The sequence below is a fragment of the Crinia signifera genome, chromosome 1 (genome assembly GCF_055691185.1).
Source record: "Crinia signifera chromosome 1, ASM5569118v1, whole genome shotgun sequence".
NCBI classification, from domain to species: Eukaryota; Metazoa; Chordata; class Amphibia; order Anura; family Myobatrachidae; genus Crinia; species Crinia signifera.
Window position 1 is genome coordinate 45,674,165 of NC_139217.1, and position 27,851 is coordinate 45,702,015.

General features: G+C 46.8%; 2 protein-coding genes across 2 annotated transcripts in view; one reads left to right on the top strand and one right to left on the bottom strand.

Moving 5' to 3' along the window:
• Positions 1–2,104: 2,104 nt before the first annotated feature.
• MRPL35 (mitochondrial ribosomal protein L35) lies at positions 2,105–9,741 on the bottom strand. Its single transcript, XM_083146714.1, has 5 exons — positions 9,537–9,741; positions 8,071–8,114; positions 5,054–5,189; positions 3,755–3,899; positions 2,105–2,365 (listed from the first exon to the last, which is right to left on the bottom strand). Exons 1-5 carry the CDS (start codon positions 9,602–9,604, stop codon positions 2,177–2,179), a joined length of 582 nt encoding a protein of 193 aa, XP_083002840.1. The 5' UTR covers positions 9,605–9,741; the 3' UTR covers positions 2,105–2,176.
• Positions 9,668–27,851, top strand: part of POLR1A (RNA polymerase I subunit A) — a 94,899-nt gene continuing 76,715 nt past the window's right edge. Inside the window, exons 1-10 of the mRNA XM_083146587.1 lie at positions 9,668–9,983; positions 13,101–13,305; positions 20,777–20,926; positions 21,109–21,216; positions 21,387–21,472; positions 23,853–23,959; positions 24,527–24,613; positions 25,858–25,954; positions 26,336–26,498; positions 26,661–26,834. Coding sequence (XP_083002713.1) covers positions 9,907–9,983; positions 13,101–13,305; positions 20,777–20,926; positions 21,109–21,216; positions 21,387–21,472; positions 23,853–23,959; positions 24,527–24,613; positions 25,858–25,954; positions 26,336–26,498; positions 26,661–26,834 — 1,254 coding nt within the window. The 5' untranslated portion in view covers positions 9,668–9,906. The remainder of the gene's footprint in view (positions 9,984–13,100; positions 13,306–20,776; positions 20,927–21,108; positions 21,217–21,386; positions 21,473–23,852; positions 23,960–24,526; positions 24,614–25,857; positions 25,955–26,335; positions 26,499–26,660; positions 26,835–27,851) is intronic.

Below are 27,851 nucleotides of genomic sequence, written 5' to 3' on the forward strand. Positions count from 1 at the left end.
AGGGTCCCCGCCCCCATCCCTGTATGTGTGACTGGTGTGTATGTACATTATACACATTGTTGTGCTGCTCTGCTCTGCTCTCCCGCACCCCCGCAGCTGCAGCAACATGGTATCCCCCGCATCCTGCTATAGTGCACATGTGCTGCTGCTGTCACTGTGCTGTGTGCTGTAGAAGTCTTGGTGCCTCATAAACTGATATATTTGCTCTCTATACTGGAATGTATTCTAGAAGCGCCTTCCTTATATACACACACAAAAAGATATGAAGTAATCAAACCAAGTTAGTGACAAGCACCACTGGGACTCCCTTCTTAATATTTAGGCTGTCAATGAGAAAAATAAGGAGGGATTTCCCTTCCCCATGTCCCTGATGATAGCTATCACAGGGACCCCCCTGGACAAGACACCCCCCAACAGGACACCCCCCGGACCGGACCCTATAAGCTCCGGACTGCAGATTTTGATGTCCTGTCCGGCGGTCCGGAGTCTAGTCCGGTCCGGTTTTTACATAGTCCCATATAAACCGGCCTCCTCAAGAGTATCCCGGGATACTACTACCCCCCCCCCCCCCCCCTAATCCAACCCGGACCCCCAGCCAATGCACATTTCTGTTGCTCACTATGTCTATGTCAGACAACATTCAACTCCTTATCTACAGTATATACTAATGCACTAAGGGTTAGGCACTAAAGGTTTGACAGTCAGGGTTAGGCAGGAAGGGGGGACGATTATGGTTGTCTCCAAACAAATTAACCCTAGAATGTCTGTGTGTGCCTGTACATGTGGTAGGGAATATAGATTGTAAGCTCCACTGGGGCAGGGACTGATGTGAGTGTTCAACTATTCTCTGTACAGCGCTGCGGAATATGTATGCGCTATATAAGAAACTGTTAATAAATGCAGGCATGGGCCGTATTAAATGCACAATGTGTGTGATATGCAGAGGTGCAGCCGTATTCATGTTTTCAGCTGTGCATTAAGTATTATGCATATTTTATGGATCTCACACCAGGGGGAAACTGCTGCTATGTGTACACTTCCGAAGAGATGTACAGTATGTTGCTAATACAGATGCCAAAGTATCTGCATTTGATATTCAAAATAGGCATAACCGTTTGCACTACAGGCAGGCCAGATGCAACATGTGCAGAGTTAGATTGGAGGGGGGGGGGGGAAGTTATTTTGTTTCTGTGAAGGGTAAATACTGGCTGCTTTATTTTTACACTGCAGTTTAGATTTCCATTTAAACACACCCCACCCAAATCTAACTCTCTCTGCACGTTATTTGCCCAACCTGAAGTGCACGGTTTTGCCCATTTTGAGAACAAATTTGTCCTGTGATCAGGCCCATAGTCTGATGCCGTTTGAGCAGGGAAGGGTGCGGTGAAAAGAGAGGCGTGTCACCGCCATTTATTGTGAAGCCAGAGGCAGGATCTCCTGGCCGCTTATGAGGATCTGCAATGGGCGGTTTGCCCACACACTCTATACCAGCTGTATCGATGCACCACACATACCTCAGGACACTTGCAGGGGTGCATTGGATTGGCGGTAAAGGAACAAATCAAATTATTTGTGGCTCTTGTAATGGGCAAAAAAACCCAGTACTGGTGGCTTCCAGTAATAAAATGTGGGCAAACAGAAATAAATCCTGTCCTTCCCCACATAACTGAACCTAAGGATGAAATATAAACACAATTTATTTAAAAAAAAATTTTTTTATCATCTACACATAAAGGTTAAGGGGGGAACAATTCAACCCTGGACAAATTATTCACCAGTAGAGAAAAAAAATCGTCACGTTTTACCCATTTTTAGGGTGTATTAGATTTACACTATTCAGTCGATTTTTCCATCATGAGTGAAAATTGGCAAAATTTAAAAAAAATTTTGGCAAATTTGCAGCCATGCCAATTCTGGAGCTGTGAAAGACAGAGATTGGAGGTCTGATGGGTTTTTAACTAGTTTCCCAATAAAGAAACTTTTGGCCTAGGGGTGAACCTCTGAACTAGGCACTAGTGGTTCTCTGTATCATGAGGCACTTGTATGTCACCTTTAATCACATAATGGATGCAAATCTTTATTGAAGTACACAGTAAAAAAAATATAGAGAGAGAAAGACTTTATTGCATTTAGCGACAGTTCATGTACAATAGAGGAGACAGCCAGGCACCTGGGCCTACACTTTCAGGTTGGTGCGGTCATGGTATTTCTGGTAGGGGTCGTTGATATACCAGTTTCTCCTCTTCCAGAAAGACGTGGTCATTTTATCCAGCAACTTGCTCTGCGTCTTGTTACAGATGACGATTTCCCGCAGGCGTTTCTTCCTGGAAGCCGACTTCTTCCACAGCTTCTTCTTGTAGCCAGCCTGCAAACAGTGATGGGCAAACAGAGGTTCAGACACAGGATGAGTTCAGGCTTACAGGCATCCTACAGACTTAGGGCCTGTTTCATAGATGGAAAGAATTGCCGACCCTCGCCCAAGCGGCTTTGCAATTCTGTCCATCAAAAAAAAAAAAAAAATGCAAATGACATAGACACCTCCTGCATTGCAATCCAAATGCAACATCCGTAGATGCTGCCTCAGATCTCCACCACTTTGGTTTGGCCAGGCAGCATAAGCTGCAGCCTGGCAACTTGTACGGCCAGGAAACCTGCGTGCAGCCATGTACAGCAGACCCTGTCATCTTTCCTCCTTTAAAACTGACGCCCCCGGCAACACCGCAGCATGATTGACATGCTTGGGGAATCCAGAGGGCTACACATACACAGCACACATCCTGTGCACACAGAATCTTCCCACCATCAGAGACGAGCGTTAACCATTGGGTTAGCATGAATCTCTGAATCAGGACCTTTGTTTGCAAACTGTTCTAGTTACATGCATCATAAATTCTATCGATATAAAATCCTAGTGCTTGGGGAAGGTTTTTTACAACGGTTTTTCTGCTGTACTAAAGCAATTCTACAAAAAGGCTTTAAAAAGTTATCAAACAGGCCGTGAAATTTCTTAGCAAGTAAAATAAAATAAATAAAAACATTGAAATGAATGTTTAAGGTGACAGGTGACGCAGGGATGATTCATTCACATCGAGCTGACGATACAATCAAAGTTTGGTGTATACTGCTCTAAAAAACTAATGAAAAAAAGCTGCTCAATAAAATTGGTAAATATAAAAGGGGGGAATGAGCGCGAATATGGTTTAAAAAAGAGGAAAGGAAAAGGATAGTATAAAAGTGTGGAGAAACACCTGAAAAGCAAAATGTTAGCAAAAACTGTTTACAGCTCTTTTGGGCTAATGTGTAATGTCCGTGGTAACTGCGCTCACCCTACCTCTAAACAAGCGAGATGCAAGGCACTGAGGACGGCGTGCTGCGGCTGTGTAATTGCCGCTCGTCTTCACTCCGTCTGCCGGGTGACGTCACTCGATAAGGCGAGAGCCTGCTCTTGTTCTCTATGGACGGAGGAAACTTGCTGGGGAAGCTGGAGGCACAGAGATGATCCACGGACGAGCCTTTCAACGCGTTTCGTGCTTGCAAAGCACTTTTTCAAGAATGGATTCTTGAAATGCAATGGATGCATTTTTGAAAAAGTGCTTTGCAAGCATGAAACGCGTTGAAAGGCTCGTCCTCGTACATTTTGCTTTTCAGGTGTTTCTCCACACTTTTAAACTATCCTTTTCCTTTCCTCTTTTTAAAACCATATTAGCGCTCATTCCCCCCTTTTATATTTGACGATACAATCGGCCGAGCTGACCTTTCTCCGGACCCACAGGCCGCAGTGCAGGCGCAGAAAGCGCTGTACCACAGCTTTCACAGACTTTCTCTTTCCTTTACGCACGCCATGATACGTGACAGTTCTTGAAGGCTGATGAAGGATGGACGAAAGCAGCGGTGTTATTCTGTAATGACAGAACCAAGAAAGACAACATATAATCGAGTGCGATACGGCAAAAGTACAGATCTTTCAGCAATTTTGTTGATGGAAACAAGCATCTAAGGGCCAGATTCAGTAAAACAACAACAACAAAAACAACAACTTCTAGTCTGGAACAAACCATGTTGTAATTTAAGGGGACTAAATGCATCTGTATTGTTGTAGGGTAAATAATGGCTGCATTTGCATGTAGCCCGCAGAGGATAGCTTAATTTTGACACTACAACTTAGATTTCAGCTTGAACACACCTCACCCACATCTAACTCTCTCTGCACATGTTACATCTGCCCCAACTGCAGTGCAGCATGGTTTTGCACAGTTGCTAACCTTTATTCCTTTGCTTGCAAATCTTAAGCAGTAACTGCAGATCCCCTGGATGTATAACCACTTATGGGGCCTACACACGTAGCGATAAAGGACAAGACTGCTTAGAAATTAATTACACATCACTGTGCGTGTAGGGCCCATATTGATAGCAATGCCCTGTATTAGACAGTGTCACTGAGCGACCATACCATGTACAGGGCGATAAATCCAAGGAGCTCGCTCCCGCAGCCAGCCCTTAATGGTCGCTGGTCAATTTTGACTTTTCAGTGATGACTTGTCAGTAAAGTCTAAAAAGTCGCTGAGAGCAACGATACACTGTGCAATATGGCTGCTGACCAATAGCAAGCCAAAATCGCTCAGCGACCATATTGCACTGTATATACACACCTCTAGAAAGAGACTGCACATCGCCCGTGTTTGGTGAAACGAGCGATCGCGTTCAGCGATCTATGTCAAAATCGCTGGTACATATCACTATATGCGTATGCCCCATTAGATTTGGCACCCGCTATCTTTGAAAACCCATGGAGTTCCTGTTCCCTCTCTGGGGTGTCACTGGCTGCTGTGGTGTTTCTAGCACAGGTTTGGTTTGCATATCAGTGCTGATATATAGACCACACTGCGCTAGAAGCAGCACTACAGCAGACAGGGACACCCCATGCAGAGAAGAGGAACTGCATGGGTTTTCAAAGATGGCGGGTGCTACAATGAACACTATATAAACAATTTAATTGTAAATTAAAAGAAAAACCTCAAACAAGCAATGATCAGTAACAACACAATGTATTTACCGGCTGAGAATGGTCGTGCGCTGGGCAGGTGCTGGGCCAGTTACTACAGGCAGAAAGAGTCTTTGTGTGACGCATAATCCAGACAGGTTCCGTACATGGCTGGTTCCATGTGGGTTCAGGGCCGACCTCCATAGAGCTGACAGGAAATACAAAGAGATTATTTAAATGGTGGTTATAGAGAAATCATATAACTGCATAGCTATAATGTATAAGGAACCTAACACTTATCCTATTCCAAAATAAAAAAAAATTCCAAGGACAGATTTCCAGAACAAATGCAGTCTGTAGATATCTAATAAAACAGTGGTTATATAAACATTTCCTACCAGGGACAGCAATAGCGCCCTCCCCATGTGGCCTAGTAGGGCTCTCTCCGGAATAAGCCTGCGGTCTCTTTGGGCCAGAAAAAATATAGGGCCAGATGTATCAAGCTTCAAAAAGTAATTAAGTGGAGAGTGATGAGCAACCAGCCAATCAGCTCCTACCTGTTATTTTTCAAACCCAACCTCTAACATGGCAGTTAAGAGCTGATTGGCTTAGGCAGGGCCGGATTTGTGACTAGGCCCGTGAGGCACGGGCCTACGGGTGGCAGCTATTAGGGGCGGCATGGCAGACTGCCTGGCCATGTCTTAATAGTCATCACCGTGACCAGTCCAGGCAGAAGCAGCATGGTGGAGCCGGGCGGCATTGGTGTGCGGCACCCTAATCGCCGGCCACGCCGCTCATCACTCACCGCTGCCCGTTTGCTCAGCCTTGCAAATGAAATAACTGTTGGACTCAGTCCCACGGCGTAGCCTGGAGGCTCCGCCTCTCACTGTCTTAGGCTCACTGCCGCCCAGCGCCCATTGGCTATTCTACACCCACAGATGATTGGTGCTGTGTATAGAATGGGTAGTGACAGCTGAGCGGAGTGGCGCGCCCGTTCTGTCAGTGTGCGCCTGTCACTGTGTGTGACATTATTTCTCCCCCTCCTGGCCTCCCTCCGGGTACGGATCATACAGTGGGCAGCAGACCGCATCTAAAGGATGCTGGCTGTAAAGAGATCAGCGCTCCGGTGTGTATATAAGAATGCCCGGCAGCTTGTTGAGAAGGAATCTCAGTGAGAGCAGCTGAAAGACGCTGCTGCAGGAGAGGGGACTGTTCTTTGCTAGGTAAAGGTAGGGAAAGCCATGACCCTACATCAGTGCTGATTAAATACTTTTGTGTATGTTTTTTTTTTTGGTGTGATCTATTTGTGTGCGATTAATAGATATAAAATACAGGTATAATGTATTTTACTAGCAACACCCTGGCAGTGATATGTATTTGTAAATCTTTACATATTCATATTCTTTTTTTATTCATATTTTTGGATCAAATCAATTTATATTCATATTGTCATTTATATTCTTCCATCTTTAAATAAATAATATGAGTGAGGGCAGGCACTGTGCCAACTGAAGCTGCAACCCAGGTAGTGTAGGGTGGCAATACTGTGTGCATTGAAGCTGTTCCGCATAGGCAGGCACTGAGCTGTGCCATGTGGGTACAATGAATGCTTTCTGTATTATGGATCTGGCTATTTCACTGTAAATCAGAATATTAGGATTGAGTTTAGTGCACTTCTTGTGGTGACATGTTTAGCCGGCCACACCGATGCTCATCTTGGAGAGGCTGTCTATCTGGTCAGTCCCAGGCAACCAAAATTTCTGATGGCAGCCCTTGGAGGAGCGGACAGGAGCCGTGAGGCAGTGGGCATTACGGTGTGCCATAATGTGCAATGGGCATGATGGTATGTATAATAATGTGTACTGGGCATTATGGTGTGTGGAATAATGTGGACTGGGCATTACTATAAGAAAGAAAAATTACTATGAGAGGGGGTGGCAAAACATAGCCTTGCTCTGGACACCATGTTGCCTAGCTACTCCTGTGCACACAGGACGCTGCCAGGAAGTCCGCCATGGAGCTGCTGCTGCAGAAGCTGGCTCTGGCCTGGGTATGAGGATAGGGGTCACAGACTGAGGGTGAGAGTAGAGAGGCAGGGCTGATGCCTGCTGGTGTGCGTGCATGCCCCAGGGTTGTGGGGCAGCTAGCATCAGCTCAGCAGTAAGAATGGTCTCTCCATCCACTGGGACGGAAAGGGATCTGTACTTGCGACTGTATGTATTTAATGTGACTGTCTGAGCTTGCTGCCTGTGGTCATACATTTATATTATATAACCTACTAATATATATGTTAAAATAGGGGGGGGCAAAAATGTTGTGCCTAGGGGCGGCCTGACCCCTAAATTCGCCCCTGGGCTTAGGGCCAGATGTATCAAGCTTCAAAAACTGATAAAATGGAGAGTGATAAACAGCCAGCCAATCAGCTCCTGCTTGAACTTTTTCAAACCCAGCCTGTAACATGACAGGTAGGAGCTGATTGGCTGGCTGTTTATGACTCTCCATTTTATCACTTGTGTAAGCTTAATACAACTGGCCCTAATACGGCCTACACACATGCCGATATTAAGGCATTTTGTAAGCGATTTTGCTTAGTTTGGCAAAGTCGCTTAGCAAATGCCCTCACATCGGTGTATGTGTGGGGGCTATATCGGCAGCCGTGCGCGTCCCCGCGCGTCTTTATCGCTGGCCGAGATTGATGGACAGTGTCCATCAATCTCGGCATCGGCAGTGTTCTCCCACCGGAGAACACTGGCGCTGTCTGCTCGCTTAGCACACAGAGCTGACAGCTCGCTCTGTGTGTGAGCTGTCAGCTCTGTGTGCTATGCGATAGCGGCGCAGCACAGCCCGACCTAGCATAGCTAGGTAGCCCTGCACACATCGCTATGTGTGTAGGGCCCATTAGAGTGATAAACCACCAGCCAATCAGCTCCTACCTGCCATGTTACAGGCTGTGTTTGAAAAATAACAGATAGGAGCTGATTGGTTGGTGGCTTATCACTCTCCATTATATACCTTTTCAAGACTTAGTGGCTTAGTACATTTCACCCTTTATCATGGTCTAGGCAGGTAGTGATGTAGCGTTTCCATACCAGGTCTGCTCAGTCCAAGTTGTGAAAACTTCCCCGACAAATGCCTGGAAAATATAAAAATATTATAGGGATTAAAATTTAATTATACAGGTGATGGAATTAAAAATGGTAAGGAAAGGCGCCATATCCACTAACACACAGGAGATACTTCATGGATAGATTCCACCCACTGCCCAGACAGTGTCATACAGTTATGTATAGAGATCTTTATAATGCTAAATAATTAATACTAAAAGGATATTGCTTCATATTAGGTGTAACTACATTACAGTTTATGAAAGACTAATACCATATACTACCTGCACACCTTATCACACAGATAAAATACAAGAACATACTGTATATTGACAACTAATATACATTGCCCTGGGTTCTCTGAATGTTGTGAGACTACACGTCTCATACCGGCTTACCCTGCCAGCCACAACATTTAAATGCTCCCTGCCAGGGGTAATACACCCGCAGACACTGTGGCAGAGGCAACAGGGCATGAAATGCCCTCTGCCAGGGGTAATACACCTACAGACTCTGTGGCAGAGGTAAGAGGACAGGAAATGCCCCTCTGCCAGGGGTAATACACCTACAGACTCTGTGGCAGAGGCAACAGAACATGAAATGCCCTCTGCCAGGGGTAATACACCTACAGACTCTGCGGCAGAAGTAACAGGACATTAAATGCCTCCTGCCAGGGGTGATACACCTACAGACTCTGTGGCAGAGGTAACAGGACATGAAATGCCCTCTGCCAGGGGTAATACACCCGCAGACTCTGTGGCAGAGGCAACAGGGCATGAAATGCCCTCTGCCAGGGGTAATACACCCGCAGACTCTGTGGCAGAGGTAAGAGGACATGAAATGCCCCCCCTGCCAGGGGTAATACACCTACAGACTCTGTGGCAGAGGTAACAGGACATGAAATGGGGACTAAGTAAAAACCGGACCCGGATAAGACACCGGAACGCCGGACCAGACATCAAACTCTGCATTCCGGAGCTTATAGTGTCTGGTCCGAGGGGTGTCCCATGCAGGTGGTGTCTTGTCCGGGGGGATGCCTGTGATTGCTCACACCAGGGACATGGGGAAGGGGATATTACAGCCTCCCCGTGTGGTCTGGACCGTTCCAGTTTTTATTACACCCCCGGACCATGCGGTGAGGCTGTATTCTCCCCGCTCTCCTCTCCCAGGTGACAGGTGCGAGAGCAGCCTCATCAGATGGAGCACCCCCGGACAGGACACCCCCGGACCGGATACTACAAGCTCCGGAATGCAGAGTTTGATGTCCAGTCCGGCATTCCGGTGTCTTATCCGATTCCGGATTTTACCCATACCCCATGAAATGCCCTCTGCCAGGGGTAATACACCTACAGACTCTGTGGCAGAGGCAAGAAGACATGAAATGCCTCATGCCAGGGGTAATACACCATCCCTATGCATTGCCCCCTCCCCAGCAGTAACCCCAGCGGCACCTGAGCCCCGATGTCCCGGCCGACCGGGCACAGACACTCCGCAGGGTCGCACAGCACAGCGCCGCCATGATGCCGGAGTCTCGGCGCTCGGACTGTACCACTTGGAGAGGGGGAGCCCCTGTTATGCCACGCGTGTCACGGCTCACACAGGCCGACCTCTCCGTCCGGGGAATTACATGGATGTGACCTCATTATTACCCGCATCGGGCACCCGGTATCAGGGGCATCATACAGCGCGGATGTAACCTATCCGGGCCACCCCTCTGTGCTGTCTGCCCAGTGGTACGTCCCACATCCGTGTGCCGCACGTGTGGGAGCAGATAGTGTGTATGAAGCTTGGCCCAGGAGCTAGCACTCACCCAGCAGCAAAATGCTGCTCTCCAAGGATATACCGTGGCGGCGCATGCAGGACATCTCCTTCCGGATATACTCTTCCGAGGAGATCAGGTAACCTGCTATGCTGCCCTGTACCTGTCTTGTGTGATTATTGCCCCATGTCAGGGGTATCCGGCTGCTGCCCTGTGTGACTAGTATTGCCCCATGTCAGGGGTATCCGGCTGCTGCCCTGTGTGACTAGTATTGCCCCATGTCAGGGGTATCCGGCTGCTGCCCTGTGTGACTAGTATTGCCCCATGTCATGGGTATCCGGCTGCTGCCCTGTGTGACTAGTATTGCCCCATGTCAGGGGGTATCCGGCTGCTGCCCTGTGTGACTAGTATTGCCCCATGTCAGGGGGTATCCGGCTGCTGCCCTGTGTGACTAGTATTGCCCCATGTCAGGGGTATCCGGCTGCTGCCCTGTGTGACTAGTATTGCCCCATGTCAGGGGTATCCAGCTGCTGCCCTGTGTGACTAGTATTGCCCCATGTCGGGGGTATCCGGCTGCTGCCCTGTGTGACTAGTATTGCCCCATGTCGGGGGTATCCGGCTGCTGCCCTGTGTGACTAGTATTGCCCCATGTCGGGGGTATCCGGCTGCTGCCCTGTGTGACTAGTATTGCCCCATGTCGGGGGTATCCGGCTGCTGCCCTGTGTGACTAGTATTGCCCCATGTCGGGGGTATCCGGCTGCTGCCCTGTGTGACTAGTATTGCCCCATGTCGGGGGTATCCGGCTGCTGCCCTGTGTGACTAGTATTGCCCCATGTCGGGGGTATCCGGCTGCTGCCCTGTGTGACTAGTATTGCCCCATGTCGGGGGTATCCGGCTGCTGCCCTGTGTGACTAGTATTGCCCCATGTCGGGGGTATCCGGCTGCTGCCCTGTGTGACTAGTATTGCCCCATGTCGGGGGTATCCGGCTGCTGCCCTGTGTGACTAGTATTGCCCCATGTCGGGGGTATCCGGCTGCTGCCCTGTGTGACTAGTATTGCCCCATGTCGGGGGTATCCGGCTGCTGCCCTGTGTGACTAGTATTGCCCCATGTCGGGGGTATCCGGCTGCTGCCCTGTGTGACTAGTATTGCCCCATGTCGGGGGTATCCGGCTGCTGCCCTGTGTGACTAGTATTGCCCCATGTCGGGGGTATCCGGCTGCTGCCCTGTGTGACTAGTATTGCCCCATGTCGGGGGTATCCGGCTGCTGCCCTGTGTGACTAGTATTGCCCCATGTCGGGGGTATCCGGCTGCTGCCCTGTGTGACTAGTATTGCCCCATGTCGGGGGTATCCGGCTGCTGCCCTGTGTGACTAGTATTGCCCCATGTCGGGGGTATCCGGCTGCTGCCCTGTGTGACTAGTATTGCCCCATGTCGGGGGTATCCGGCTGCTGCCCTGTGTGACTAGTATTGCCCCATGTCGGGGGTATCCGGCTGCTGCCCTGTGTGACTAGTATTGCCCCATGTCGGGGGTATCCGGCTGCTGCCCTGTGTGACTAGTATTGCCCCATGTCGGGGGTATCCGGCTGCTGCCCTGTGTGACTAGTATTGCCCCATGTCGGGGGTATCCGGCTGCTGCCCTGTACCTGGCATGTGTGATTATTTAACCATGTTGGGGGTATCCGGCTGCTGCCCTGTGTGATTATTGCCCCATGACTGGGGTACCCGGCTGCTGCCCTGTGTAATTATTGCCCCATGGTATCCAGCTGCTGCCCTGTGTGATTATTGCCCCATGTCAGGGGTATCCAGCTGCTGCCCTGTACATGTCTTGTGTGACTATTGACCCTTGTCAGGGGTATCCGGCTGCTGCCCTGTGTGATTATTGCCCCATGGTATCCAGCTGCTGCCCTGTGTGATTATTGCCCCATGACTGTGGTATCCGGCTGCTGCCCTGTGTGATTATTGCCCCATGACTGGGGTATCCGGCTGCTGCCCTGTGTGATTATTGCCCCATGGTATCCAGCTGCTGCCCTGTGTGATTATTTCCCCATGTCGGGGGTATCCGGCTGCTGCCCTGTGTGATTATTGCCCCATGACTGGGGTATCCGGCTGCTGCCCTGTGTGATTATTGCCCCATGGTATCCGGCTGCTGCATTGTGTGATTATTGCCCCATGGTATCCAGCTGCTGCCCTGTGTAATTATTGCCCCATGTCAGGGGTATCCGGCTGCTGTCCTGTCACTGTGTGATTATTGCCCCATGTCAGCAGCGGCATGTCCTGTCATATTCAGTTCTGTATTACTGATAACTGCTACATTGTATCCATGTGCTGTGTATAATATATTATTTTTGTTGTTCTTGTATCTTACAATGGTCAGAAAGGATTGCATGTACCTTCTGTAGTATGTTATTTGTGGCAAGTGACAGCATCCATTTGTGATCAGTTTATTTTGGCTCTGTACCTTTTTTATTAATGCTATGTTGTCCCTATAATAATTCCCTGATACATTTTCTGCACACATGAATTTCTCACTGTATGTTTCTTATGACCTGGGGACAAACTAATATTGTCAAATTGTTATTTATTAGGTGGCCTTGCAAATATTACCATACTCTGTTATGTTATACATTATTGCTGCCTGAATGATGCTTTCTCTTTCTATGACCGTGAGTTTAACATCTCCCCATCCTCCACACATTGGGGATTATTCAGATCTGATCGCTGGCCTGGGTTTTCTCACAGTGGCTGATTGATTATAGAACAACTGTACAGATCATACTGCGCTTATGCGCGGCCATTCTGCAAAGAAACCCAGTGTCTTTTCTAATCCAAGCTGTCCCCAAGTTTAGTGACAGGAAACTGGCTTTTGTGGGTGGTATCTGCCCGTTTTCTGGGAGTGTTGGGGAAAACGCAGGTTTGTCCAATCAAGGAGGGCGTGTGATGTTTGCGCCGGCCCCAATATGCCTGCTCCTATTGCACTGGCAGAGTAGGTACTGGGTTGCACACATGCTGGGAAAGTTATTCGATGGTCAGAATGGATTCGCAGAGCTGTAAAATTTTCGCAGGCTTGCTTGGGGCGGGATTACACTCTGTCTTGGGTGGCAGCTATAGATCTCAGGAACCTGCAAGATCGCCCCGCTGTGATCGGGTCTGAATAACCCCCATTATCTCCTACCATCCAATCACAGGCCTGTCAACTGTGCAGTGATTCTGTACTGGAGAAAGTCTCACTTCAACACGTATCCCTTATCTTCTAGGATGCTGAGTGTAAAAGCCATCACCAATCCTCAGTACCTGGACTCTGTGGGCAACCCTATGGTGAACGGCCTGTACGACCTGGCTCTGGGCCCCGCGGACAGCAAGGAAGTGTGCACCACATGTGCCCAGGATTTCCACAACTGCCCCGGACACCTTGGGCATATTGAGCTGCCATTGATCCTTTACAACCCCCTGCTGTTTGATGTAGGTATTGCTTGATGATTATTATTATTATTATTATTATTATTAATAAGGTGCTACAAGTGTTTCGCAGCGCCGTACAGAGGAACAGTACAGGGAGACAAACATAACATTACAGTAATGAATAACAAAATAGAGTACAGGTAAAATTACTTCCACAGTTCAACACACATTACAGCTTAAATGTAAGCAGTGAGAACGTGACCAATGTGCTACTAGGGGCTGGTGGCCAATGATGGAGAGGAGTATGCGGACAGAGATGGTCACTGAGTGTTTAAGAGCTGTGAGTGACATGTGAAGAGAAGAGGGCCCTGCTCGGAGGAGTTTACAATCTAGTTGATGAAACCTGAGAAGGCATGTTTGATTTGCATGGCATTTTGCCTATGTTGTAGTGTTGGTTATGAAGTCTTCATAGTGTTACCTCCTACATACAGTTAATGCAGCTGGTTTCTGGGTTTAACTAATCTGTACAGGGAAGCAGCCAATCATCACGCATGAAAGTGGTGACATGGCTTCATTCTACTGCATATATTGCCCTTAAGCAGTAATAAAGTTGATATATAATTTCTATTTATCCATCTCTCCATTCACCTAGCTTCCTCCACTTACAGTTGATCCATCCCTCCACCCATCAAGCTTCTCCTCCACTCATATCCATCTTTCCACCCAGCTTCTCCTCCACTCAGATCCACCCCCCCATCCAGGTTCTCCTCCACTAAGATCCATCTTTCCACCCACCCATCCAACTTATCTTCCACTCAGATCCATTCCCCCCCACCCATCCAGCTTATCATCCATCTCTGCACCCACCCATCTAGCTTCTCCTCCACTCAGATCCATCTCTCCGCCCACACACCCAGCTTCTCCTCCGCTCAGATCCACCTCTCCACCCACCCAGCTTAGATTAATGTTGAATTCATATTAGGCCAGTGGTTCTCAAACTGTGCGCCTAGGCTCCCTGGGGTGCCTTGGGACACTTGCAGGGGTGCCTCGGGTTGGTCGTCCAGGACCAATTCAAATTATTTATGATCAATTATTTCTGGACAAAACCAGTGCTGGTGGCTGCTAATCATAAAATGTGTACAATCAGAACCAAATCCTGCCCTTTACCACATAACTGAACCTAAGAAGCACATATAAACATAATCTACTTAATTTGATATACATATTTTGGGGCCTAGGGGTGCCGTGGAAAAATTCTGATACTCTAGGTTGCCGTGATTAGAAAAAGATTGGGAACCCCTGTATTAGGCTATATCTTATTACCATTCCACCTTTTTGCCCATTATTGTCCATTATTTATTGTAGATTTAATGGACCGTTGGTAACATCCTGGGGTATTTTAACCCCTTCCCGACATTTGACGTATATATACGTCATGGCCGGGATGTACTTCCCGACACATGACGTATATATACGTCATGACTTCAAAGTGTCACTGCGTCTAGAGACGCAGTGACAGAGGGACGATGTCTGCTGTCCCTGACAGCAGACATGTCCCTGCATGCCCAGGGGGGGCGGCGATGCGGCCCCCTTGTCGGCGATCGCTGTGATTGGCTGTTCAATGTGAACAGCCATTCGCAGCGTTTTCCTGTGTTACCGGCGAATCAGACGCTCGGTAACACAGGTGTCAATCACCGCCGGGTGTGAGGGGGTCATCGGTGACGACGACACCTCACCCCACCTGCCCCCAAGGCTGTGATTGGTCCGTTGGACCGACGGACCAATCACAGCCAAGGCGCGCCATTTAAACTAACGGTGACTGCGCTGCAGACGCCATTCCGGTCTGGAATTGCGTGCAGAGCGGTCACCGGCCACTCTGTCCTGCTATACATACCCGAACCTTGCCTGATACTTACCTGATCACCGCTGGTAGCGTGCTGCCAGCAGCTGGATGCTTCCTGGATCTTGTGACTTCCTGTGTGCTGCTGCTGCAGTGTCATAGAGTCACAGATAGTGATAGATAGTGATAGATAGTGATAGATAGTGATAGATAGTGATAGATAGTGATAGATAGTGATAGATAGTGATAGATAGTGACAGAGAGTGATAGAGAGTGCTATATTTTGTGTCTGCTGCACCCCCTTTTGTGCTGATCACTATATCTGAGCTGATCAGCAACTTTTTGGGGGTGCAGAGGTTTTTTTTTATATATATACTTGTCAGTTGCACCAAAGGTTGTGCTGCCTGTGCAACTGACTGCTGCCCCCCCTGCTGCCCCCCCTTTTGTGCTGATCAGTTTAAATTAATTAAGATCAGCAACTTTTTGGGGGTCCAGGTTTTTTTTTTTTTATATATATATATATATATATATATATATATATATATATATATATATATATATATATATATATATATATATATATACCTGTCAGTTGCACCAAAGGTTGTGCTGCGTGTGCAACTGACTGCTGCCCCCCCTGCTGCCCCCCCCTTTTGTGCTGATCAGTTTAAATTAATTAATCAGCAACTTTTTGGGGGTCCAGGGTTTTTTTTTTTTTTATATATACCCTGTCAGGTTGTGTGCCTGCTGCCCCTCACTGCTAATCAGTGTTGCATCACAGATCTGCAGGGTTTTTTTTGGAGTGCAGTGGGGTTTTGTTTTTACACCCACGTTGCTTTTGTGGGTGTCCTGTGGCCGCTGAGCGCTGATCAGTGACGTACAATCACTGAACAGCATTTTTGGCACAGGGTTGATATAATTTTTTTCTGCAATTTTTTTAAATTGTTTTTTTTTTTTGGAGAGTGCTGTGGTATATTTTCTTAAATTGTTTTTACACCCACGTTGCTTTTGTGGGTGTCCTGTGGCCGCTGATCAGTGACGTACAATCACTGAACAGCATTTTTGGCACAGGGTTGATATCATTTTTTTTCTGCAGTTTTTTTAAATTGTTTTTTTTTTGTTTTTACACCCACGTTGCTTTTGTGGGTGTCCAGTTGCCTTTGAGCGCTGTTCAGTGACGGACGTTACTGACCAACATCTGTGCTCAATTTTTGGCGCAGGACCTTTTTTTTTTTTTTTTTTTTTTAACCCCTTCAATTTTTTTTTTTTTTATTGGGATCAAATTCCTGTATAAAGTATTTTTTTTTTCTGCACTACATACACACTACACACTACATACCCCCGTGTTGAAATAAAGTTTGTACCCCCCCCTACACTATACACGTGTTGAAACATTACACTTACAGAAACACAAAAATAAAAATGGCATCCCAAATGTCATCCCAAATGTCATCCCAGTCATCCAGAAGAATGTATTCAGCGGAGAAGGCATATGCCATGCTTGCCTCTGACTCTGACACAGCCAGTGATGCAAGCGGGGAATTTGAAGGATTCGTCTTAAGCTCCTCTTCCTCCTCTAGTGATGAGGGACCCCCTCAAAGACGCCCCCGTAGAGCAGCTGAGACCCCCCCCCCCAAATGATTGATCCCGTATGGACCCCACCACCAGACAATTTTGAGCCCCAGGTTCCTGAGTTTTTGGCCATCCCAGGAATCCAATTTGATTCAACAGGTCTCAGAGAAATTGACTTTTTCAAATTATTTTTCTCTGATGATTTTATAAATTTAATGGTGGACCAAAGTAATTTATATGCCCAGCAGTTTATTGCTCAAAACCCCACGTCATCATTTGCTAGGTGGACCCCTGTAGATGCAGTAGAGATGATGACGTTTTGGGGTCTGGTGTTACATATGGGCATAGTAAAAAAGCCAGAAATTAGGCAATATTGGAGTTCAGATGTTCTGTACAGCACCCCACTTTACTGTATGGCCATGACTCGGACTCGTTTTGAGATAATCCTTAAATTTTTACATTACACCGATAATGCACAGTGCCCACCCAGAGATGATCCCACCTTTGACCGGCTATTCAAAGTCAGGCCGGTCATTGATCATTTCAGTGCCAAATTTGCAGAGATGTACATCCCTGAAAAATTTATTTGTATCGACGAGTCCCTTATACATTTTAAAGGAAGGGTTAAATTCCGCCAGTACCTTCCCAGTAAGAGGGCAAGGTATGGCATAAAAATGTATAAGCTGTGTGAAAGCACCTCAGGGTACACCCACAGGTTTAGGGTATATGAAGGGAAGGATTCAACAATTGAACCGGCAGAATGCCCCCCCTCCCTCGTAGGTGTTAGTGGAAAAATTGTCTGGGATTTAGTGCACCCCTTCCTGGATAAAGGTTATCACCTCTATGTGGATAACTTTTACACCAGCATCCCCCTGTTTAAGGCCCTTGGTTCAAGAGGTACAGCAGCTTGCGGTACTGTGCGCAAGAACCAAAGAGGCCTCCCAAAAACGCACATTGCCCAAGTACTGAGAAGGGGTGAAAGCAGGGGAATATGCACCGAAAATATGTTGTTGGTCAAATATAAGGACAAGAGGGATGTCCTTATACTGACAACAATTCATGGAGACAGTACCACCTCCGTCCCTGTACGAGGTACCAGTACCCACACCTCAAAACCTAATTGTATCCTAGATTACAATAGGTACATGGGCGGAGTGGATCTTTCAGATCAGGTACTGAAGCCGTACAGTGCCCTGCGGAAAACAAAAATCTGGTACAAGAAGCTGGCCGTGTATATCATCCAGATGGCACTGTATAACGCTTACGTGCTATTCCGTTCTACCAGCCAGAGGGGGACATTTATGCACTTTCAAGAGGAAGTCATAAAGGGCCTAATATTTGGGAACCAGCAGGCAGAGGGCCCCAGTACTTCTAGTACTGGCCCCCGTATTGTACCAGGGCAGCATTTTCCTAACGAAATCCCCTCCACTGCAAGAAAGGGCAGGACACAAAAAAGGTGCAAAGTTTGCTATAAAAAAGGAATAAGAAAGGATACTATTTTCCACTGTGAAACTTGCCCCGACAAACCCGGCCTATGTATAAAGGAGTGTTTTAAAATATACCACACATCTATGGATTATTAGGTTCATCATTTCACCGTGCTTCGGGGGTCTTGCTAATGCCACATAGCACCCACCATTCATTCCACCAGAATCTGAGCTGCAAAATCCAAAAATCACTCCTTCCCTTCTGAGTCCTGCCATGCACCCAACTGGTATTTTTTGGTCACATATGAGGCATTGCCATACTCGGGAGAAATTAGGGCATAGATTTTCGGGTGCTTTTTCTCCTTCATACCTTATGAAAATGAAACATTTTGAGCCAGAACTGCATTTTTGTGTAATAAAATGTAATTTTTCATTTTCACTGCCCAGTTGTATCAAAATTGGTGAAACCCCTGGGGGTTTGAAATGTACACTATACCCCTAGATGAATTCCCTGAGGGGTGTAGTTTGCAAAATGGGGTCACTTGTGGGGGGGTTCCACTGTATTGGTGCTTTGGGGGTCTTGCTAATGCGACATAGCACCCACCAACATTCCACCAGAATCTGAGCTGCAAAATCCAAAAATCACTCCTTCCCTTCTGAGTCCTGCCATGCACCCAAATGGTATTTTTTGGTCACATGTGAGGCATTGCCGTACTCGGGAGAAATTGGGGCACAGATTTTGGGGTGCTTTGTCTCCTTCATTCCTTGGGAAAATGAAAAATTGTGAGCCAGAACTGCATTTTTGTGTAAAAAATGTAATTTTTCATTTTCACTGCCCAGTTGTACCACAATTGGTGAAACCCCTGGAGGTTTGAAATGTACACTATAGCCCTAGATGAATTCCCTGAGGGGTGTAGTTTGCAAAATGGGGTCACTTGTGGGGGGGTTCCACTGTATTGGTGCTTCGGGGGTCTTGCTAATGCGACATAGCACCCACCAACATTCCACCAGAATCTGAGCTGCAAAATCCAAAAATCACTCCTTCCCTTCTGAGTCCTGCCATGCACCCAAATGGTATTTTTTGGTCACATGTGAGGCATTGCCGTACTCGGGAGAAATTGGGGCACAGATTTTGGGGTGCTTTGTCTCCTTCATTCCTTGTGAAAATGACAAATTTGGAGCCAGAGCTGCATTTTTGTGTAAAAAAATTAATTTTTCATTTTCACTGCCCAGTTGTACCACAATTGGTGAAACCCCTGGGGGTTTGAAATGTACACTATACCCCTAGATGAATTCCCTGAGGGGTGTAGTTTGCAAAATGGGGTCACTTGTGGGGGGGTTCCACTGTATTGGTGCTTCGGGGGTCTTGCTAATGCGACATAGCACCCACCAACATTCCACCAGAATCTGAGCTGCAAAATCCAAAAATCACTCCTTCCCTTCTGAGTCCTGCCATGCACCCAAATGGTATTTTTTGGTCACATGTGAGGCATTGCCGTACTCGGGAGAAATTGGGGCACAGATTTTGGGGTGCTTTGTCTCCTTCATTCCTTGGGAAAATGACAAATTTGGAGCCAGAACTGCATTTTTGTGTAAAAAATGTAATTTTTCATTTTCACTGCCCAGTTGTACCACAATTGGTGAAACCCCTGGGGGTTTGAAATGTACACTATACCCCTAGATGAATTCCCTGAGGGGTGTAGTTTGCAAAATGGGGTCACTTGTGGGGGGGGTTCCTAACTTTTAGCATCTTATGGTGCTTAGAAACCTACATGGTTCCTAAAAAATAATCTCATAAAAAGGAGGCTCCAAAATCAAGTAGGTGCTCCTTCTATTATGAAGCCTGTGGTTTGGTAAACGTGCACACTAGGGCCACATATAGGATATTTATGAAAACAAAAGAATTGGGGGAATCAATTTTTAGTCACATTTCTCTAGTAAAATCTACTGTGTTCCTTAGAAAAATGTATTAAAATTGCAAATCTGCAAAAAAAATGAAATTTTGAAATTTCACCTACACTTTGTTTTAATTCCTGTGAAACACCTAAAGGGTTAACAAACTTCCAAAATGCTGTTTTGAATACTGTGAGGGGTGCAGTTTTTGAAATGGCATCATTTATGGGGGTGTCTCACATACAAGTCCCTCAAAGTCACATCAGAACTGAACTGGTCCCTAAAAAAATCAGTGTTTGAAATTTTCTTGAAAATTTGAGAATTTGCTATTCATATTTTAAGCCTCCTAGTGTCCAAAAAATTTAAAAGGAAGTTGAAATAATGATGGAAACATAAAGTAGACATATGGTCTATGTTAGTTATTAACTATTTTGAGTGGTATGATTATTTGTCTCACAAGCAGAAAATTTAACATTTTGCAAATTGCTAAATTTTCCATTTTTTTTTACGACATTTTGGTATTTTTCACAAAAAAACACAGACTGTATCGACCCAAATTTACCACTAATTTGAAGTACAATGTGTCACGAGAAAACAATCTCAAAATCACTGGGATAAGTAAAAGCAAAAAAAAGTTATCCCCACTTAAGTGATACATGTCAGATTTGAAAAAAAGGGCTCTGTCAGGAAGGCAAAAACTGGCTGCGTCAGGAAGGGGTTAAGCAGACTGAATTTGTGGGGAGAACATCCAGTAAAATATATATTTAAATTCTGCATGTCTGTGTTCATTTTTATCTAGAAACTGTATCTGCTGGTGCGAGGCTCTTGCTTCTATTGCCAGCTGCTGACCTGTTCCCGTTCCGCCATCCATCTCCTGCTCTACCAGCTGAAGATCCTAGCCCGAGGAGCCCTGAAAGAGGTTTATGAAGTGGAGGCCGTTCTTAGCCGGGTGAGTACAGTCCGTGTTGGACCAAACCCAATAATAGTTGGGGAATCAGGCTTATAGTAACCACAAAGATTGAATCGTGTTCCGTTCCTCATTCTGTTTGTCCTCTATATACTGTGTGATGTTTCTACTGTATCACATTATAATACTCTTTTGCTAACTTGTCTTTTATACTTTGCCTGAAGTTCTTAGAGGGGAATTCGTCTGCTAGTGGCAATGAAATTAAAGAAGAATTGGAAACCTACACCAGAGAAGTGCTGAAAGCCTACCCGAAGAAGCCAGACGGAGCATATGTAAGTGTGCCCTATAGCCAGGCTTGTATTGGTCTCCGGGTCCATAACCCCAATGTTCCCACCTCCTGGGGATTGGCCCAGTAGAGCTTACAAGTATAGCCCTTTTTCGTACCTATTCATATTTTAGTATTGGTTCTTATGCTCCAATGTCATTGGCGCTATTTCCCCAGGTGAAGAATATCTGTGTGGCCAGGAACAAGCTGATCAGTGACTTCTGGAAATCGCAGATGCGTTCCCAGAAGTGTCCTAGTTGCAGGTGAGACCTAGTATCTCTGATGTCGAATGTGAATTTATCCTAAAGTTCTGCGGACATGGACCAATTTATTCTGATTGTCCTGCACAATGTGAGGCGAACCAATCTGCTTTCACTTGCTTGTTCTTCATCTATACCACTTATTGGGTATTGCAACTATACAATGAAGGGTTTCGGAGAAATCTAAGCCGCACAATACACAAACGAGCCACTAGGTGGCAGGAGAGACCTCTGGCATTGCATGTAGTGGGCTTTTTTGCTTTAATGAATCTGTCCCTCTGTCCGTTATGGTTAATAAATCACAAACTGTTATCTCAGTTCTGTAGGCTTTCTTTACGAAACCTACAATCGGACCCTAGCGACCATAGAGAATCCCAAATTTCATGTCCATGAAGCAGAAACTGTTCTTGATTCACACCTCCATTCAATTCTTGTTCTTAAACATCGCAGAATTTTGCGCCCGCTGCAACCTTGTTAATGAACTTCCTATAAATAACAGCACTGGTTGTTCTTGTTCTATTTAATAAAATATATATTTATGTTGGAACCATCCTCCCCTTTTTAAAAATGCTACGGCATTAGCATTCTGCACTATGGGGGTTGTTCTGATTCACTCGGAAAGGCACAATCACTCTCTAGTGGACAAAACCAAATGCACTGCAGGTGGGGCTGATGTAACCTGTGCAGAGAGAGTAAAGGCCCCCATACACTAGGGCGACTTGTCCTTAGGACAAGTCGCCCCCGACTTCCCCCTGAGCTTCCCCGGCTGCTCCCCGGGGGAGCTTGATTAGATTGGCACTTGATGTGCCATTTTTTACATGTGATAAATCGTCTCGATTTATCACATGTAAAAAAACCCGGGGAGCAGGGGGTGGGCTACAGAGCAGGGCTGCTGGTGGGAGCAGGGGGGGCTGGGGACGTTGCGGGGGACACAGGCGGCATAGAGCCGGGCAGAGGGAGCCGAGAGCTGTCAGTGCTAGAAAAAAAAGCCTATATGAGAGCGCTCAGCCAATCACAGGCCGCCCATTCATTGTATGGGCTTTTTTTTTTAATTCAGTGCTGACAGCTCCTGGCTCCCCCTGCCCAGCTCTATGCCGCCTGTGTCCCCCGCAGCCCCCCCTGCTCCCTCCACCGCCGCGCCGCCCCACTAGGTCCCAAGTCGGGTGGTCGGATGTGCAGCAGGTCCGACCACCCGACGCAGATCCGATGCGCACGGGACCGCGCATCGGATCTGAGGGGACATCAAAACTAGCCGATTTTGGTCCGATTTCGGCCAGATCCGACTGATCTGGCCGAAATCGAACCAAAATCGGCTAGTGTATGGGGGCCTTTAGATTTGGGTGTTTTATTGTTTCTGTGCAGGGTAAATACTGGCTGCTTTATTTTTACACTGCAATATAGATCTCACTTTGAAGTAAAACCCCACCCAAATCTAATTCTCTCTGCACATGTTACATCTGCCCCACCTGCAGTGCACATGGTTTTGTCCATTAGAGAGTGACTTTCCGAGTTTATCAGAATAACCCCCTTTTGTTCTCATTGACTTTCATAGTTCTTTAGGAGAATGTTCTACATTTTCTTCCCATCACCTACTCTTCTGATCAGTCCCCGTTATGACATTATTGCAGACCTTTTGAGGAGGTTTATCAAGCTTTCTAAAGCGGACAAGTGGAGCTGTTGCCCGTCGCAAACCAAATAGTCTCTTGCTTTCATTTCTCTAGCACATTTTTATAAATTAGATACAAAATGACTGGTTGCTATGGGCCACACCTCAAGTGGCCCTATTTAGAAGGCTTAATACTCTACATCAGGGGTGGCCAATCTAGTCCTGGTTATCTACCAACAGTCCACGTTTTCCAAATCGCCTAGCTGGTGCACAGCAGTAGTCATTACTAACGGTCACATTTCCCAGACTCCCTTGCTTGTGCACAGCTGTAGTCATTACTAACTGTCACGTTTCCCAGACTCCCTAGCTGGTACACAGCTGTGGTCATTACTGTCACGTGACCCAGATCACCTAGCTGGTGTACAGCTGTGGTCATTACTAACTGTCACATTTTCAAATATGCTGCATTCATTCCTACTATAGATCCACAGGTGGCCTGACATACATGAACTGTTGGTAGATCTTGAGGACCGGTTTGGCCACCCCTGTTGTACATCTGCTCCACCTGTGTCTTTCATTGGGAGAGAGTCCTGTGATAGTACCATAAGCCTCCTGCAAGATTGGGAGCCGCGCAGTCTAGAATACACTAGAAGAAAATGCAGCGGTGCAGCAAAAGCTGTGCCGCTGTTCTGAAAGTGATTTACTATTTTTATTTATTTTTTTAATATAAATATATATAAAAATTGGTCACCTTTCTCTTTTTCTTTTTTCACGTAGCGCACCGCGGTCTGTCGTGAGGAAGGAGCACAACAGCAAGCTGACCATAATATTGGCATCCAGGCCGAAACAGAAGAATCAAGAACGGGCCCCCAAAGCTGCGGACAGTGAGTCAGTCTATCCATATGCGTATGCGGGGTGCACACCTCGACTTCTCACATCACAGGGTGAATGATGTGTGGGGTCTTCCTATTGGTTCATGGTGTACAAAACCTTTCTAACATGACAGAGCTTATGTGCGTGTTCTGCACACTGGCACATGTGTCGTGTCTCCCCAGTCCCGCCAGTGTGTCACACTGGCTGCCGAGTTATCATGGCCACTTCCAGCTTTGTGTCATGTGCCGGAGACTTAAATAAAGCAACCTCTTTCTCTTTCATCCGTAGCCCTCAGAGCAATGTTTTCTAGTAAAAGTTACCTCAAGGCTACAAACTTTCAGATGCACAACACTTACAGTAACTATACGTCTGCAGGGTATCAGTAATTGTCTCCGTTCCCTTAGTTGTATATTGTATGTGCAGTGATTGGAGAGGTAGATTGGGATTTCTGTATTGGGTTATGGAATAGTCTTACAGATGGAGGTGGTCCCTCTCCGTATGTGAAATGATTGTACACGTGGAACGTCAATCCTTCTGAATTTATACGGCCAGCAATTTCCGCTACGTTTCTTTTTCAGAGATCGAGAGCCTGGAATTAACCAAGCGAGGCTACCTGACGCCCAGCACAACCAAGGAGCACATCGAGGCACTCTGGGAAAATGAGGGTAATGCTGTACCTATATCGGGGAGGGGGTTACATATAATGAAGAGAATTGGTGCAATTTATACTAACTCAAAGCAACCCATCGCTGTTCACTTTCATTAAACTGGAGGGTGAAGGCAAATATGATTGTACTATTGGTTTGCAATTACATAACACCAGTCTTGTAATGCAAGGAGGGAGCAGGCGCTCTAATAAGTAGTGCACTCTGCAGAAACAAATGATTGTCCATACACTGACCGGAGTGTGGGAGCGCCGGAATGTTGGCGGCATGGGAGCGCCGGAATGTTGGCGGCATGGGAGCGCCATAGGGTTACCACCTCATCCCTTTCATTCCGGACACCTCATAAGTACACAGGTTCTGTGGCTGGCTGACTTCGAGTCCATTGCAACTGTTTTTTTTTTTAAATCAGCCACAGAACCTGTGTAATTTAATATGTGTCCGGAATTAAAGTGATGAGGTGGTCACCCTAGAGCACCGGAATGTTGTCTGGTATACTGTCCAACATGAAAAACCAAAAAATGTGGGATCTCTGGACTGCAGACACATTGGGGTATAGTTACTAAGGTGGGAGTTCTATTGAAGATGGGATGTTGTCGACAGCAACCATAGCACAGTAGTTGGTGTGATATGTCGGCAGTTGTAATGTCAATCTGCTCATAATGTCACTGCTGACTGTCGACATTCTTCATGGAAACAGTGATGAGCTATTGATATATCGCCACTCAAAAGGTCAACAGTGACCATATCGACACCACAATGCTGACAGTTATGATTTGGTTGTTGTTAAAATGTTGACAAGCAATGTGCCGGCATTCTCAGAATGTCGACAGGTGAGATGTTGACATTGTCAAAATGTTGACAATATGTTTCGGCTGCTAGGCGGGTAGGTTAGGGTTTGGCAGATCGCGGTAATTGGCTGTCCAACCTGTAAGCGGATATCACATGATTACCGGGGCCCGGCAGCTGCAACGTTCAGGTGTGATCTATGTCGACATGAGAAGATGGACAACTATGGCCATGTTGACAATAATCTTGGTGACCTATTGTTGATATTTAAAAAATGTGAGCATCATAGCTGAGATCATGGCGAAGATTTGGCTACATCTCTATTGTGTTCTCCGTGCTGCTGTTCCTGGTGACCCTGTCCTATCCGTGACCACTGTGCTAATGTAGTCTAATAGTGTACTATATTATTCTGTGCCGTGTGCGGTCACCTCATCTATGTCTCTTATATGTACCCCCAGGTTTCTTCCTGCAATGCCTTTTCTCTGGACTAGAGATCGGACAGGAATTCTTTCCAGAAAATTTCTTCCTAGACCTTGTGGTGGTCCCTCCGGCTCGGTAACTATACCTCCTCCGCTCTGATACATCATAGACCACTCAGTGCTGGCCTTGCGCTGCCTGATGATGTGGCTCCGCATGAGTGGGTCGGATAGTGGGGTCATTCAGTGACGCTGGTAGACAGAGGACATTTGTCATCTCCAAGGATCAATATCTGATCTACCAATATAATTGTTGGGGAAGGCAATCATTGTACTGCATTGAAGAGGTTATCTGATCCTTAAACAGTCCCACCGTTAGTATCACAAGGGCCCCTCAATATAATCAATATGGTGGCGAACCCCCCCCCCCCCCCAGAAAAAAAAATCTAAAGCAAATTTGGCGTCGACCATTTCATCTAACCGCTTGTGTCGGAGGTATCATGTTCTCCTGTTTCCATAGGTACCGGCCTGTTAACCGCATGGCGGATCAGATGTTCACCAATGGGCAGACTGTTAACCTGGTGGCCGTCCTGAAAGACATATCCGTGATACAGAAACTCCTGGCGGTGATGGCTGAGGAGCAGAGCAAGCCCTCGTCTAACGTAGAGACGGACATAGGCCTGGTAAGGTGCGAGTGTCCAGATCACTAAAGAGATCCGTGCCAACCCATTTAGATGTGAGGTACCAGTTCCTTGTCCCCCCCCTGTACTGGACTGGATGTACAGGCATGCTCACTGCTGTATAAAACCCTCCCCTCTGTACCGCATTCTGTTGGTGTCTTCCAGGAACAGGCGGAGCCCAAGCAAACCATTGATCGCTCCTTCTTACCTGCGCTGTCCGGGCTGACGCTCACCGACAAACTCTACAACTCATGGGTCCGGCTTCAGGCTCACGTCAATATCGTGTTTGATAGCGACATGGACAAACTGATGAGTGAGAAGTTCCCTGGTGTTCGGCAGGTGTGTGTTGTCCCATAGTCTCCCCTTTATAGTATTCCACGCCGTTATGTTCTGTTACAGTATATTGGACATGGAGAAGACTTATTGTGCAGCCAGTTATCCGGACTCTAGTTGCATTTTGAAAGAATTTGCGCACGTTCCATTCATACAGTGCTGCTGCGGCTGAAGTGCTCTCCTCGTCCTATTGCAGTGACAGCCACTCGAGATGAAATGTTTGTGGCTTGAGGCAGACTAGGGGCCAGATGAACTAAGCTTCAAAAGTGATAAAAGGGAGAGTGATATAAACAGCCAGCCAATCAGCTCCTACCTGCCATGTCCCAGACTGTGTTTGAAAAATGTCAGGCAGGAGCTGATTGGCTGGCGGTTTATCACTCACCATTTTATCACTTATGCCATCACATTTTATGATTCTATGGAGACAAACCAGATTAAAGAGATTGTGGTTAAAGGACCACAAAATCCTGGTGTGTGTGTATGGAAGACGGACAGTCAGTGGGTTGACATCAGGTGGTCAATACAGTGGCAGCGGCTGTGTAGTGGGGAAATCAGAAACTCCGCTGAATCATGCTGTGCTCCGATTTTAGTACCAGCGGCATGCAAGATTCAGGTAAACAGTGTGGGGTCCTGTGATGACTACTCCTCTTAGGATCCGGCCGCGTCTCTGTAGATGCACAAGTTGAGCTGCTCTCCATTGGTGCACAGGACTTTCCAGTAGCAAATACAATCACAACTTCTAATTTACGCATGCCCAGAAAACACCACCTGAAGGACCATGTCTCGCCCACATTACCAACCCTAAACGCTGTCTACCAGTCTCTCGCTTTGCTTCTAATTCCTCGCTGCAACCGCCATAGCAGTCAATTCACCTTGTTTGCGCCCTGCGGCTCAGCTGCGTGCGCTGTAAGTAATTATCGACCGATTCGCGTACAGTAGCTGCATTGTCACCGCCTCTAAATGATTGTTTCTAGGATTTTGCATACTGCTCTAGGGGGGTCCGGATGATAGTTGGACAGTCCA